The sequence below is a fragment of the Nerophis ophidion genome, linkage group LG01 (genome assembly GCF_033978795.1).
Source record: "Nerophis ophidion isolate RoL-2023_Sa linkage group LG01, RoL_Noph_v1.0, whole genome shotgun sequence".
Lineage (NCBI taxonomy): Eukaryota > Metazoa > Chordata > Actinopteri > Syngnathiformes > Syngnathidae > Nerophis > Nerophis ophidion.
In genome coordinates this window covers 33228226-33245453 of record NC_084611.1, presented here as the reverse complement: position 1 = coordinate 33245453, position 17228 = coordinate 33228226, and the positions used below count along the sequence as shown (strand labels likewise).

Sequence of the window (17228 nt, the reverse complement as noted above, 5' to 3'; positions counted from 1 at the left end):
ATTTAGGGATTTCACCATCTAAGGTCTGTAATATCATCAACAGGTTCAGAGAATCTGAAGAAATCACTGCACGCAAGCGGCAAGGTCCGTGCCATTCCATCCCTCAGGCGGTACTGCATCAAAAAGCGACATCAGTGCGTAAAGGATATCACCACATGGGCTCAGGAACACTTCATAAAATCACTGTCAGTAACTACAGTTTGTCGCCACATCTGTAGGTGCAAGTTAAAACTCTATTATGCAAACCGACAGCCATTTATTAACAACACCCAAAAACGCTGTCACCTTCGCTGGGCCCCGAACTAATCTAAAATGGACTGATGGAAAGTGAAAAAGTGTTCTGTGGTCCGACGAGTCCACATTAGAATTTTGTTTTTGGAAACGGTGGACGTCGTGTCGTCCGTACCAAAGAGGAAAATAACTATCCGGACTGTTAAAGGCACAAAGTTAAAAAGCCCACATTCCAATTAAAAAGCCCACATTCCAATTTTGTTTTTGGAAACGGTGGACGCCGTGTCGTCCGTACCAAAGAGGAAAATAACTATCCGGACTGTTAAAGGCACAAAGTTAAAAAGCCAGCATCTGTGATGGTATGGGGGTGTATTAGTGCCCAAGGCATGGTAACTTACACATCTGTGAAGGCACCATTAATACTGAAAAGGTACTTACAGGTTTTGGAGCAACATATGCTAAGTTATCATGGACGCGCCTGCTTATTTTAGCAAGACAATGCCAAGCCACATTTTGCATGTGTTACAACAGCGTGGCTTCATAGTAAAAGAGCAGTCTTTGGAAATGCTGGATCAACAGCGCCTCAGCTGGTCACAGCCAAGTAGCGCACTAACTTCTTTGACGTAATACGTGTCTTTTCACAGATATTCGCGGCATCGAGGACTTCCTGGACAGCGCCTCCCACCAGGGCATGGACGTGTCCTTGCAGAAGGTGGAGTCCAACGTCAACATGATGATCACCAGCCTGTTCAGGACCATGCGAGTTGAGGAGCTGCATCGATACAGAGACACGCTGCGCAGGGCCGTGTTGTTCATGAGCCCGGCCACCGCCAAGGCGTTCATCTCCGAGGTAAATCGCTCGATTTTTTTTCTGTGCTCAGGTTTAAAGTTGTATACGTAGTACCTCATCTTACGAGAATAATTTGTTCCACGATAGAGCTCGCATCTCATAACAAACCAATCTACAAACTGTAAATAAGGGTGATATTTGCTTATTTTCTGTCTGATAAGATGATTCTTTTAAGATAATTCTAATTTCATAATTTGAGTATTAACCAAGTATTATTGATATTGTTATTGTAAACACTAATGCAGACAAACTATTTATAGCGGCGCCTTGATCACTTCCGTGTGTCCCTTGGTTTGCTTCCTTGCTCCTTAGAAGTTTATTCTAGATCATAAATCCATGCATTTCACCTGGACATGCGACGTCTGAGTAGGTATTCCGAAAAGTTGGTACACTGTGACAGCCATTTAGGACCCAAAACTGGCCAGACCGACACAAAAAGACGCTTGTTCCCCCCCATCATGTTTCTTTGTAAGGATTATGAGATATTCTTAATTTAAATAGGCATATGTGACTACAGAGCTTTTACAGTAAGTTATAATTTATTAAGTTTGTTGGCTCTCATAAAGTCTACACACTGCATAAACAAGTACATTACTGCAACATAAAATCTGCTTAGTGGGAAGAACTGTCTTGTCAGACAGAAAATAAGCGAATATCACCCTTATTCGAGATATTTAATCTTACTTAGATTTCAGAGTGTTTTACTTGTTTTAAGTGTTTTGGTCCTAAATGATCTCAGTAGGATATTACAGCTTGTTGATGAGATTTTATGACCTATATTGAGTAAAACATTTGAATATCAAGTGTTGCAAAGCTGTCATCAAGAAGTATAGAACTACTTTTTTAAAGTAATGATTTCTTATTTCATCCATCCATCCATCCATTTCCTACCGCTTATTCCCTTTGGGGTCGCGGGAGGCGCTGGTCCCTATCTCAGCTACAATCAGGCTGTAGGCGTGGACTTTGCTGTTTTATTTCCAATGAAACAATAGAAAATACGTACTCATATAGTAGTACAGTTGTTATTAGTGAGAATATATGTATTTTAAGATATTTTTGGGTTCAATGAGGTTAGCTAATATTACTTGTTTTGGAAAGTATTGACAAGCCAAATTTTCTTGTTCTATTGTCAGATAATTTAGCTTAGTTCGAGTAAAATACCCCTAATTTTTGTAAAAACATTTTTGTCTGTTTTTGAACACTGACTTTTTGCAGTGTGGAAGTCGTCTCCGTCCAATTTAAAAAGCGACTTTGGGCTTCGATGACACTGTGTTCATCTATAACGTACATCGATGTGTCATTTTTTGTGGTCACGCTCTGTTTTGTTTTGGAGTTATTGGGCACTTTAGTTTGTTTTGTCACCATACCAACCCATCAGTTTTCACCTGTTATGTGACCACAACTCACGCACCTGATTTGTCTGGACTCACGCACCTCTCATCACTGCACATATTTAAGCCTGTAGTTACCAGGCAGTCAGGCTGGCGACATCACCCTCTACCACCCTCTACACACCCTTGCTCCATGCTGATGATCCATGCTCTTTTCTTATTCCCCGTAGGTTTTGTTATTCATGCCATAGTTTGCATAATTTGTTTTATGTCCATAGTATACGTTGTTGTAATAGGTTTGTTTCATAGCCAAGTGTTGTACGTCCTCTGAGAGCGCTTTTTTTTATACCCTTTGTTTTGTTTGTACTTTTCGAGTTAAAATTTAAAGATGTCATTACCTTCACGCCATGTCCGGTCCAGTCGTTTTGCACCACGGGAAAACAAACCGCACCATAGTCCAAGCCTTGACAGATGAGCAAAATGTGACGTGTTTCAACAATGATTTACCTGACAACGAGGTATTCTCTGATCTTCCACACTGCAAAAAGTCAGTGTTCAAAAACAAGGAAAAAAAATACAAAAATTAAGGGTATTTTATTTGAACTAAGCAAAATTATCTGCCAATAGAACAAAAACATTTGGCTTGTCAAGACATTCCAAAACAAGTAAAACTAGCTAACCTCAATGAACCCCAAAATACCTTAAAATAAGTATATTCTCACTAATACAAATTGCACTTTTCTTGAAAGAAAAAAAAGAGACATTTTTGCTCAATATGATGGAAAATATTCTTAAATTAAGTAAATGCCATCCATTTCCTACCGCTTATTCCCTTTGGGATTGCGGGGGACGCTGGTGCCTATCTTAGCTACAATCGGGTGGAAGGCAAGCTCTACCCGGGACAAGTCGCCACCTTATCGCAGATTAAGTAAATGCTAGGGCCATTATCTTGACATAATGATGTGCGTTCGGCATAATGATTTTTTTTTTTGTCATGTTTGAAGTAAGAAATTAATACTGTAAAAAAGTAGTTTTATACTGGTGAGTGTTAATGACACAGCTTTGCAACAGTTGATATTCTAGTTTCAAGCATGTTTTACTCAATATAGGTCATAAAACATGTCAGCAACAAGCTGTAACATCTAACTGAGATCATTTAGGACCAAAACCCTCAAAACAAGTAACACTAACATAAAATCTGCTTAGTGAGAAAGAATTATCTTATCAGACATAAAATAAGCAAATATCACCCTTATTTGAGATATTTCATCTTACTTAGATTTCAGTTTTTGCAGTGCATCCTGGCACATTCACACATCATAAGTCCATAACTCAGATATTACATTACAAATGCATTAATTTCGTTATTAATAAAATAATTGCATTACATCCTCATTATTGGCTTGCAGCTGAAGACAATTAGGGATTTCCATTTGCTCCAATACATAAATGATACGGAGGGTCATGCTTGAAAGCCATGGGCTCTTTGCATGAATTCCTCATTTGAGGGTGTGTTAGCATGTGGCTTAATCCCATATGTCACGGCCTCATCTCAGTTTAATTAAACGTGACCTCCGTAAACTCAATCACAGTCTAATTTAGATGAAGGCGTGACAGGGAAGATGGGGCGTATTATTGTATGTCACAACACCAAGAATACTTTGTGTGTGCGTGTAAAGTTAAAAGTCTAGAATGTATGAAGGACAATGCGTCTGAAGGTCTCTTTGAATTCCTAGTAGAGAATATTTAAAGCTGTTCTAATGATAAGTGATTTTGTTTTTTTTTTCCACTTAGAAGAAACACAAAAACCTCTTTTCTTCTGTTCCTGCACAATGACTACAAGCACACAAGGTCAAAGTTTGAGCAGATTTCCTTCCAAAGCTCTCAAACACGTGTGGAAGACTTCAATTACTGGCTTGGGTCGTTTAATGAATGCCAATGAGAGACTCCCTGGCTTCAATGTTGCCCTAACTACCCGACTGCATTTCACAATGTAAACAATGTCCAAACCGCTATTACAGAGTGGAAGTCCTTTTAATGTAGAACGCATGCTTTAGTACAAGTGCTACTTTTATTAATGTCAAGACGGGGTCGTTCTCCCAGGAAAGCAGACGGACTCTTCGGGACATAGCGTGCAGGTGTAAACATCATTTAATTTTAAATAAAAAAGGTACACACAAAAAGCGCTCACAGCGGAGGCACAACTTGGTTAAGGAAACACAACTAAAACTTTAACGTAAACTATGAACATAACACAAACAACACTTACTGTGACTTGAAAAGAGCAGCACGAACTTTGGCATGAAAAAAACAAGCATGACTTACTTTGGCAAGAACAGCGCATGCAACGAACAACAACAATGACGCTAGGCTGACTGCCTGGCAACTACAAGCTTAAATTCTGCCTGATTAGTGCTCGGTAAGCAGGTGAGCGGGCGAGCACTAATCAGAGATAGGTGAACACAATAAGTAACCGTGGCGACAAAACAAGGGAGTGAAAAAACAGGGAGGAATAGAATCCTAAACAAAACAGAACATAACTAAACAAAACATGATCACAAGACATGACAATTAACTGGCCCTTTCTCTTTGTGTTTCCATGTTTTATTGTTAATATTATTTGTTATGGAATATATGTGTTTTGATTGATTGATTGAAACATTTATTAGTAGATTGTACAGTACAGTCCATAATTCTCCAAAAATATAGATTGTTAAATTTAGCTAACATTCAAAGATTAGCATCAATACGAATGGCCCATCAAAACCTAAATAACACTGCACCAGCGCCACTTAAGCAATTTGTCTAGTTTACATCTGCTGTGACAACTAGAAACACACATAGCGTGTAGCGTACCCGGATGTAAAACATATTTTGCACATAAGCCTTTTCATATAAAACCATAAAGGAATGGCACGACCTCACAACAAACTTAAAAAGTTTAACAGATTACTCAATTGAAGTTAAAAAGTGGCTTTGGAGGAATCAAAGCTGCTCACACGGTCACTAAGGTGGGCACTATGTTTGACAGATTAACTTAATGTGTAATATATTTATTCATGACAGTATTTTTGTTGTAAATTGTGAGGTGTGTCTGTTAAAATCATGGTTGTTTTTACATATGTTGACAGATGTGAAGAAGAGCATGTATTGTCTTTGTGTGATGATGTAAACGAGGTGTGGTTGTATTGTATATTAAGTATGTGTCCATGAAAGGGCATTTTTTGACTTTTCTAAATTTGATTACATGACATGGTATGATTTTATTGTCATAATTGTATTACATGGTTTTTGTAACTCTTTAATTTAAGCAGCCAAGGACTGCGGATGGAAATTAGCTTTTCAGATATAATCTGGTACAGAACATATCTGTCTTTGAGCTTAATGTTTCTGTGCATTGTTCCTTCAAATAAAGACTAAACATTCCGTACAATCGACCCGTAAATAGTAACACCCGAATACGTTTTTCAACTCATTTAAGTCGCGGTCCACGTAAATCAATTCATGGTACAAATATATACTATCAGCATAATACTGTCATCACACAAGTTAATCATCAGAGTATATACATTTAATTATTTACATTATTTACAATCCGGGGGTTGGGATGTGCATGGGGGGTTAGGTTTGGTTGATGTCAGCACTTCAGTCATCGACAATTGCAAAAAATGGACATTGAAACAGTGTAGGTCTGACTTGGTAGGGTATGTACAGCGAGCAGTGAACATAGTGAGCTCAGAAAGCGTAAGAACAAGTATATACATTTGATTATTTACATTTGATTATTTAGAATCCGGGGAGGTGGGATGTGGTGGTGGAGTATGTTAGTCTCGGGTTGAAATTGCCTGGAGGTGTTCTTTTAGTGCGGTTTTGAAGGAGGATAAAGATGCACTTTCTTTTACACCTGTTGGGCGTGAATCCATATTGATGTGGCATAGAAGGAGAATGAGTTAAAACCTTTGTTGGATCGGAGTCTGGGTTTGATGTGGTTTGTGGAGCTCCCTCTGGTGTAGTGGTTATGGAAGTAGTTTGACATATACTTCGGTATAAGGGAGGTGTAGCGGATTTTATAGACAAGGCTCAGAGCAAGTTGTTTTACTCTGTCCTCCACCCTGAGCTAGCCCACTTTGGAGAAGTGGGTAGGAGTGAGGTGTGATCTGGAGTGGAGGTCTAGAAGTAACCTGATTAGATTGTTCTGGGATGTTTGGAGTCTAGACTTGAGGGTTTTGGAGGAGCTGGGGTACCGTATCGGTTCAGATGTGAAAGGTAACCCTCTGTAATTGTGATACACACTATGATGCCCATCTCTTGGAAAGATGGCCACATAGCATATATTTTAGAGTGGTCAGTTTACAGCTGACCATGACTCAAAAGTGAGGATACCTCACAATGAACCAAACCACAGTGTCCAAAATTTGTCCAAAGCAAAAATATTTTACTCAATGAACCGGAGCTCCCTTTGTGCACCTGTGCAGCCCCCGACCATGATGCTACCGCCACAATGCTTAATTTTGGGCAAAACACTATTATTTTTGCCAAACACCAGCTATATAAACAAGAAGAAAATGTGATGCTTACAAAGAGAAGTAATTCTTTTTTGTCCATGTGATTGTGTCTCAGTGTCTCGCCATGCAGAGGCGGTTGGTTCTCTGATGTCTTATTTGCACACGTTGGCTTTCAGCTTGTCCGTGTTCATTTTGGCATGTAGGCAGGCTTCCAGATTGTGCTTTAGAAAAGTTGACTACAAAAGCTATGAATCTAATTAGTGGAGAGTTTTCTGAGATGACGTGTCAGGAGATGAGGAAGGCTGCAGCGAAAGTTTGATTTGATTGATCCTTTCACAGAGACATGCATGTTATAAAAGATGTTAACTGTCTGAAGGAATGAAACAGTAGACAGGGAGGCAGGTAGGAGAAAGCAAACTAAACTGTGACGGATCAACATTACGCGCGTGATTCATTATTGGCACAATTTGGAACGCCGCCCTCTGCTAAATGACTTTGCGCCGCAGACTGGCGTGCTCGATGAGATTACATAAATAATTTGGAGGGCAATAACAAGTGTTTGCAGTCATTTTATCTTGTGAGATCTGAAACAATCTAATAAACCTTTTGGAACTGGATCAAACTGTATTTAGAAAAGAAAAACGTCTGGGAATTTGCCATAGCACACAAGTCTATCCATAGCAATAGTACCTGGCAGAGGTCTGGACTGAGACTTGAGTCACAACTTTTCATAATTTAATCAAAGACTTGAAACTCAACTTGGACTTTAACATCAATGACTCAGGACTTCACTTGGACTTTAGTCTGATGACTTGATAAAACAGTGGAACCTCGATTTGCGAACTTAGTTGGTGTTTGAGCGGGGTTGGTAAATAGGAAAGTTTGTATTTTGAAGGACATTTTCCCATAAGAAACAATGTAAATGTCAATGGGTTTCATCCTCGACAAAAGTCCATATTTTACTAAAAGTTTGTACACTTTGAACTGGAGATGTCTGATAATGGCTTTTTTGCCGATATCCGATATTCTGATATTGTCCAACTCTTAATTACCGATACCGATATCCACCGACACTGATTTATATGGTCTTGGAATTAACACATCAATATGCATAATTTTGTAGTTATGCCCCGCTGGGTGCATTTACCAATGTAACAGGTTATCCAAAATAAATCAACTCAAGTTTTGGAAAAAAAAAATATATATATATTTATTATTGAAGTCACAAAGTGCATTAATTTTTTTAACATGCCTCAAAACAGCAGCTTGGAATTTGGGACATGCTCTCCCTGAGAGAGCATGAGGTGGGGGCGTGGTTGGGGGGGTGTGGTTGATGTGGGGGCTAGGGGGCAGAGTGTATATTGTAGCGTCACAGAAGAGTTAGTGCTGCAAGGGAAAGGGGTTCTGGGTATTTGTTCTGTTGTGTGTATGTTGTGTTACGGTGCGTATGTTCTCCCAAAATGTGTTTGTCATTCTTGTATGGTGTGGGTTCACAGTGTGGCGCATATTTGTGACAGTGTTAAAGTTGTTTATACGGCCACACTCAGTGTGACCTGTATGGCTGAAAAACAAGTATGCCTTGCATTCACTTGCGTGTGTGAAAAGCCGTATATATTATGTGATTGGGCTGGCACCCAAAGGCAGTGCTTTTAAGGTTTATTGGCACTCTGTACTTTTCCCCATGTCCGTGTACACAGCGTTTTTTTTAAAAGTCAGAAATATTACTTTTTTTAAAACTAATAACGATAGTTTTGAAACCGATACCGATAATTTCCAATATTACATTTTAAAGCATTTATCGGCCGATATTATAGGACATCTCTACTTTGAACATTATATCAAAAAAATCTTAAGAGGGTGATGGATCAACTTCCCAATTTCAGGGGATTCAAACGTACGGCTCGCAGGCCGCATCAGGCTAGTGAACAGGTTTAATCGGGCCCACGGTCCACGAGAGGAGTTTTCCAAATATACAGAAGAACTGCAAATTTTCATGAAATAAACTGCTGTTCTACATAAATCCTATGGATGTCGCAACAGCAATTCTGTTAGGCAAGCAAACAGTTCATAGCGGGGCCATGTAAGTATGCCAAGAAAGAGGTACACTCCTCCCCCTTGACATAAACAAAATATAAAACATACCGTGCTTTAATACCCTTATTGCCCGAAATGTATCCATCAAAAAATAGAAAAGTGGACCCAGTGTAACTCAACCCTCTTGAATAGGGTCCGTGTACATTGTGGCCATCTGTTTTTTGTTTGGAATAAAAAAATGATTGAACATAAAAAACAACTTTCTCTGTTTTTTGGTTTAATAATAAAAAATTTAAAAAATGCTAAAAAACGGATTGTTATCCATTAACCGTTATATGAATTCAATATGTAACGATACAGTGGAGAAGGAGACGGCACGGAGTCAGGTACGTCGCTTAGCTTGAAGCGTATTTATTGGTACGACGGATTGATGTGTGTAACTAATCCAAAGATGTGTGGTGAGACTATGTAAAGTGATTATCTGTTGAGTGTTACCAGGAGGTGCGTGTTGGGACAGATGCAAAATTCCAGAAAAAGCCAGGCAGGGTCGGAGGTCCGGGTACAGGCAAGTGGTCAGGGGCTGGAGCGAGGCGTCGTTGTCCGGGGGCAGGCAAAGGGTCGAGATCCGGGAAGGCTGCAAGGGAATCCAAAGGGGATCCGGGGAGGCGAGACACACTTCTCGAAACCAGGGAATGACGCGAAGCTGCAGGACGATGACACAGGACAAGACTCGGCGAGCACAGAGGAGGGGGGATACAGAAAGCAAGTAAGCACATTGACGAGGATAGCTAGAGACGCAAGTGTACGGATACAAGTGGCTACGTTCTGGCACTGGAACGCAGGACACTCTGGCTTAAGAAGGCAGAGGAGCTTTCATCAACATCAGGTGTGTTGATTGTAGATTGAGTGGAGTGGAGTGGAGTCAGCGTGTCCAGCTGAATGTGCGGCGGCAGGAGCTTGAGCCGTAACAGTATAATGTGTTTGAAAATCAAAAATAGGAATTTAAACGAGTGGAAAACTATTTTCTATACTCCCTACTTGTTTGGACATACGGGTGAATTGCAAATGTGCAACGTCTCTTTTCAGGATTCTGGTCTGTGAGTGACCCGCAACAACAGAAGAAGACTGTTTCAGTGTTGTCAAAACAAGAGTTACCATCTATTTTATTATGTAAAGACAAGGAAAGTGACACATTATTTTGGTTCTCTATCGAGCAGGCAAACATCGCTCTTCTTTTTCTTCTTCTTCTTCTGTTGTTGTTGTCCCGGTCCCTCACAGACCAGGATACGGAAAAGAGACACTGCACATGTGCAATCTACTATACCTTCAAACACTGAATGGGTGGGGAATAGAGAAAATAGTTTTCCACTTGCTTTTTTAATTCCTATTGCTATTTATTTTTGTTTATATTATCAAACCAAAAAACGTGAAAAACTGATTTTTATGTTGTATTTTTGTTTATATTGCAAACGAAAAACGGATGGCCTCGACATATTTGATACCTATAAAAGTTTGTACTTATCTATTTAGTATTTTGTTCAATCCCAGATAGGCTACGACTTAAAGAGTACGTATCGCTTTGTAGATACACAGAGACAAAGTCTACTGTAAGTTGATTATGTCCTTTGTTTCACCATTTTTTTCCCCTCAGAATTTTTAACTAACTTGAAGTGTTTGGTCAAGCGGATTATTTGTGATACCGGTATGTATGTACTGTATGATCAGTGTCAGAGCTTGGTCCGCATTGCCGGCAGTAAGTCAGACCCGTTTCCAGTGAGGGTTGGACTCCGCCAAGGCTGTCCTTTGTCACCGATTCGATTCATAACTTTTATGGACAGAATTTCTGGACGCAGTCAGGGTGTTGAGGGGATCTGGTTTGGTGGCTGCAGGATTAGGTCTCTGTGTTTTGCAGATGATGTGGTCCTGATGGCTTCATCTGGCCAGGATCTTCAGCTCTCACTGGATCGGTTTGCAGCCGAGTGTGAAGCGACTGGAATGGGAATCAGCACCTTCATGTCCAAGTCCATATTTCTCGCCCGTAATATTGTGGAGTGCCATCTCTGGGTTGGGGAGGAGATCTTGCCCCATGTGGAAGAGTTCAAGTACCTCGGAGTCTTGTTCACAAGTGAGCGATGAGTGGATTGTGAGATCGACGGGCAGATCGGCGAGGTGTTATATATATATAATATACCGTATTTCCATGAATAGCCGCCGGGCATGTAATATGCGCCTGCCTTGAACTACTAACTCGCTCCCCAAAGTTATTAGCGCATGCTTACTTTTACCGCCGGGTCAAATTCGTGACGTCACGGGTGACGCGTCCCCTGTCGTCAATTTCAAAATGGCGGAGGAGTTTTATTTTGCTTTTACTATGTGTAAACCAGGGGTCTTGTACCACAGCCATACAGATCACACTGATGGTTGTGATATAAAACAACTTTAACACTCTTACTAATATGCGCCACGCTCAGTGAACCCACACCAAACAAGAATTACAAACTCATTTCGTGAGAACATCGGCTCTGTAACACATTATAAACGCAACATAAGAATTACCCAGAATGCCATGCATCCATGAATCTTAGCTATATTATACACCCCGCTAGCACCAACCCCCCCCCCCCCCCCCCCCTCCGTGCGTCGGTTGAGGTGGGCGGGGTTGGGGTCGCGTGTATAATATAGCCAAGAGTCATGGATGCATGGTATTCTGGGTAATTCTTATGTTGCGTTTATAATGTCTTACAGAGCCGATGTTCTCCAGAAATGTGTTTGTTATTCTTGTTTGGTGTGGGTTCACGGAGTGTGGCGCATATTAGTAATTGTGTTAAAGTTGTTTCTATCACAACCTTCAGTGTAAACGGTATGGCTATTGACCAGGTATGCATTGCAATCTCGTGTGAGAATCAGCGAAATGCATGCATCCGGCCAGCACGCACCCAGATAGCATGGTGTAAAGGTGGCCGCAGTGACACGTTGTAGAGCAGTGGTCCCCAACCACCTGGCCACGACCACAGAATATATATATATATATATATATATATATATATATATATATATATATATATATATATATATATTTTTTTTTTTTTTTATCACACTCAATTTTTTACTGCATGCCATTGGTAAGCGCAGGGGTGAGAAGAGGTTTTAAAACTATTAGCGCCTGCTTACTTCTACCACATGCCTTGAATAAGCGCAGGAGTGAGAAGGCAGCTATTAAAGGAAATACGGTATAACAAATCTCAACTACCATGTACACTATTACAGTATATGTAACAGCTGCAGCAAAAAAAGAAAAAATGTCAACATAAAATAGAGAGTAGATCAAGCAGAAATACATAAATAATAAACAAAGTGAGGTAGCTAACATTGAAGATGTCAGGTAATAGGCAGATATCATTTATCCCTGTATAGCGAGTGATTATACAGCTGAATGGAGTGGTACATTTCATAATAGAGATACCGGTACATAGAAAGACTCCAAATAATCCAACTAATAAATCCTCTGGCTACTCCATTTCCTGCAATCACCCCTGTCCCAAGTAATTAATTATTACAGTAATTATATTGATTGCACTAGTTTCATAAAACAGCAAAACACTCCTGATGTATTGAGGACCTTTGACCAGCGTTTTTTGCATTAGTTTCAAAAATATGCTAAACACCCCTGATGTATAGAGGATCTTTGACTGGCGTTTTTGTACCAGCTTCATCAAAAACAACAAAACACTCCTGACGAATTGAAGATCTTTGACAAGCATTTTTGCACTAGATTGCTATGAACGGCAACGGAATCCTCACCTATATAGTGTATTAAGGACTCCTTGGCTTACATTTTTGCACTTGATTTGTTAAAACGGCAAAACACTCCTAAGGTATAGAAGATCTTTAAATAGTATTGTTGCACTAGTTTCATAAAACAGCAAATCAGTTGATGTATTGAGGACTTTTGACCAGCTTTTTTGCATTAGTTTCAAAAACATGCTAAACACCCCTGATGTATAGAGCAGTGGTTGTCAAATGAGGGTACGCATACCCCTGGGGGTACCTGAAGGTATGCCAAGGGGTACGTGAGATTTTTTTAAAATATTCTAAAAATAGCAACAATTCAAAAATCGATTATAAATATATTTATTGAATAATACTTCAACAAAAGTTCATCAACAGTGAAAAAATAAAAATACAACAATGCAATATTCAGTGTTAAAAGCTAGATTTTTTTGTGGACATGTTTCATAAATATTGATGTTAAAGATTAATTTTTTTGTGAAGAAATCAAGTTCATGAATTCAAATGGATCTCTGTTACAATCCCCTAAGAGTGCACTTTAAGTTGATGATTACTTCTATGTGTAGAATTTGTTATTTATAATTGAATCACTTGTTTATTTTTCAAGAAGTTTTTAGTTATTTTTATATCTTTTTTTCCAAATAGTTCAAGAAAGACCACCACAAATGAGCAATATTTTGCACTATTATACTATTTAATAAATTAGAAACTGATGACATAGTGCTGTATTTTACTTCTTTAACTCTTTTTTTTCCAAACAAAGATGCTTTGCTCTGATTAGGGGGTGCTTGAATTAAAAAAAATATTCACAGGGGGTACATCACTGAAAAAGGTTGAGAACCACTGGTATAGAGGATCTTTGACTGGCGTTTTTGCACCAGCTTCACAATGCTGAATATTTTTGAACTTTTTGAAGCTGAATATAGGGAGGCTCAACTGCTGATTACGCCAACATCACCAAGAGTTATTTGTTGTTGTTCCGGAATCTACTGCAAAAACACAGGTCACAGATTCTTCTTATCAAAAACACTCAAAGATCTTCTATACCAGGGTTGTGAATCCAATGTTAGCTCAGGGGCCGCATGACGGAAAATCTGTGCACACGCGGGCCAGACTATTAAAATGTTTGACTTTGCGATGAGGTGGCGACGTGTCCTGGGTGTACACCGCCTTCCGCCTGAATGCTGCTGAGATGGGCTCCAGCGACCCCCCGCGACCCCAAAAGGGACAAGCAGTAGAAAATGGATGGATGGATGGATGGATGAATGGACAAATCAACTGGTTCTAACACGGATGCTCAGTGTATAGTTGTGATCAAAATTATTCAACCCCCACACAATTTTGGTGTTTTAGCAAGTTGGACATTTATTCCGTATTTTGTTTATAGTCATATCAAATAAAGATTTGTGTCAAATAGACAAATGCGACTTAAATTGTAACACTGTATCTTACGAAATACCAAAGAAGAACATTTTTCTTAATATCTCATTGACAAAATTATTCAACCCCCTAGTTACATGCATCTTTAGTACATAGTAGAACACCCTTTGGCAGTAATTACATCCTTCAAACATGATACATAACCGGACACAAGCTTTTTGCAATAATCTAAAGGTATTTTAGCCCATTCCTCTCGGGCAAAGGCCTCCAGTTCATTCATATTCTTGGGCTTGTGTAGTGCAACTGCCTTCTTCAAGTCCCACCACATGTTTTCTATAGGATTTAGGTCTGGCGACTGTGAAGGCCACTCCAGAGTCTTCCAGCCCTTCTTCTGCAACCACTCTGATGTTGATTTGGAGGTATGCTTGGGATCGTTGTCCTGTTGGAAGGTCCAACGTCTCCCAAGCCTCAGCTTTGTCACTGACTTCATGACATTTGCAGCTAATATATGCTGGTAGGAAATATAATTCATAATGCCTTGAACGCGCTGGAGATTCCCAGTACCTGAGGCAGAGACACAGCCCCAGAGCATGATTGACCCCCCACCATGCTTAACAGTAGGCAAGGTGTTCTTCTCTTTGTAAGCTTCATTTTTTTCTCCTCCAGACATAACGTTGATTCATAGGCCAGAAGAGTTCCAGTTTTGTCTCATCACTCCATAGAACAGTTTCCCAAAACCTTTGGGGTTTGTCCAAATGTTTTTTGGCATACTTGAGTCTACATACTTGTGCCTGGTAGTCAGAAGTGGGGCGCGCCTGGGAGTTCTGTCATGGAGGCCTTCATCTCGTAGTGCGCGCCTTATTTTCTGGGACGAAACCTGCGTTCCCCCCTCTGCGATGTCCTGTAGTAGTTCCTCAGCTGTCACCCGGGGGTTTTTCACCACTGTACGCTTCAAATACCAGACAGCTTCCTCTTTCTACCACGCCCGGGTAGTGTTTCCACTGTGCCTTTAGCTTTAAACTTGCGAATTATGCTCCCAACTGTGTCTCTTGGAATGTGTAATGTCTTTGCTATTTTCTTATATCCATATCCTTTCTTATGAAGAGAAATTACCTCCTTTCTTGACTTCTTTGACCACTCCCTGGACTTCACCATGATGCAAATACACCATTGACCATCTACAAGAAACTGAGCGTCACAGTGTTTTTCAATCAGTTTAATTGTTGCTCGTTATGGTTCTAATCACATCTACAGGTGTTTTCAACACCTGATTGAAAATACCTTATTCAAATTCTGTTCTTAAGAGTTATGATCTTCAAGGGGTTGAATTATTTTGTCAATGAGATATTAAGAGATATGACACTGTTTGGTATGTTACAAAATATAATGTTGTAATTTAAGTTGCATTTGGCTATTTAATGCATCTTTATTTGATATGACTACAAACAAAATACGGAATAAATGTCCAACTTGCTAAAACACCAAAATTGTGTGGGGGTTAGATAATTTTGATCTCAACTGTAATTGCAGGTCTGAGTGGGTCGAGTCCAGCACGATATGGATGGCCTAGCATGGGTTTTCCGTGCAGCTCTACTGACATGGCCTTGATTTTTCCTTATATTCGTCTGTCACACACACACAACAACACACTTTCCATCCAATGAGCAACCCAGTGCGGAATATGAATTTTGCCATTTGATATCAAAGCAAGCTGTTAAAATATTAACACAGCCATGCCATTTCGGGACAACTTTCTCTTTAAGTCACTTGAAGGACCGTCAAGCGAGAGCTGATCCCACAGATGACACATGTCACAAATTAAATATGAAGGGAAAATACTCTCCGTAAGGTGACGTTGAATAATGTAAAGCGTGGATACATCTGTCTACGCTGCACTAGTTTTTGTTGTTTTGTTTTGCCTCTTAAGTCTTTCTTTCTGTCGAGTCTCATAACTTTGATGCCAGTGTGAGCTAAAGCCCAGCAGAATTATACCCTTAAATAATAATATTTATACACAACTTTTCAACAAATAAAGCTAACTGTATAATAAATATTGACAGTAGACATGTTTTTTTTTTTTATAGGAAAGTGAACGAATGTGTTCTAGGTTCAAACTGCTGATATTGTCAAGCCTTCATTGCGGTAATTGTGCAGGAAATGACATTTTGAAAACCGGTTGTTGTTGAGAACGGGATCCCTGTGTTTTGGTTCCTGCTAGTGTTGTCCCAATACCAATTGTAGGAGTCACTGTCTTGTGGTTCCACAGATGCATGGGCTCCTTAAAAAGGGGTATAAAAGCGCTATACAAGTACAAGTACAACAACAACAGCATGTCAAAGTAGCCAAGCACAGAAAGTTTTCAACAGGTTTAGACTTAGAAAATCTTTACTGTCCCCGAGGGGCAATTTGGTTTGCAGCAGTAGTCATTAAAAACAAGGTTCAACAGTAAAACCGAGGTACAACAGTAAAAACAAGGTACAAAACTGAAAACAAGGTACAAATACATAAAATACAAACAACATACAAACCATGATGAAGGCATTGAGCTAAAAACTAAAAACATTTTTATTACAATAAAAACTAATCACACGTCGCATCCCACTAAAGCAGGGGTCGTGATAGAATATGTTAAAATAGACTCTACAAGATGAATCGAACATCCTCATTAGTGTCCTATCAACCTGAAAGCCCCTCAGTTTCCTCAAGAAAAATAGCCTCTGATTGGCCTTCTTGCAAATACAGTCAGTGTTGGCATCAAAGGTCAATTTATTGCCTAAAATTGTGCCTGGATACTTGTATTCACAGACTATCTCAACAGCAGAGCCATTAATGAGAATGGGTGCTTTAGCAGGGGGATCACGACAAAAGTCAATGTACATCTCCTTCCTTTTATCGCCATTAAGCTCCAGGTACGAATCATTACACCATTTGATGAAGTTCTCCAGAACAGGACCGTGGTCTGACTCTTTGTCCTGCAGGAGGCTGACTATGACCGAGTCGTCAGCAAACTTAATGATGTACATTGACTGAAGTGTGCTCTGATAGTCATTTGTGTACAGTACGAACAGCAGGGAGGACAGGACCCAGGTTTAATGTTTTTCAACACCG

At 39.8% G+C, this 17228-nt stretch overlaps 1 protein-coding gene across 3 annotated transcripts in view; it reads left to right on the top strand.

Moving 5' to 3' along the window:
* Window positions 1-17228, top strand: part of grid2 (glutamate receptor, ionotropic, delta 2) — a 1199099-nt gene that overhangs the window by 684979 nt on the left and 496892 nt on the right. For all 3 annotated transcript variants that reach the window (XM_061901055.1, XM_061901073.1, XM_061901064.1), the window contains exon 4: window positions 876-1081. In XM_061901055.1, coding sequence (XP_061757039.1) covers window positions 876-1081 — 206 coding nt within the window. The remainder of the gene's footprint in view (window positions 1-875; window positions 1082-17228) is intronic.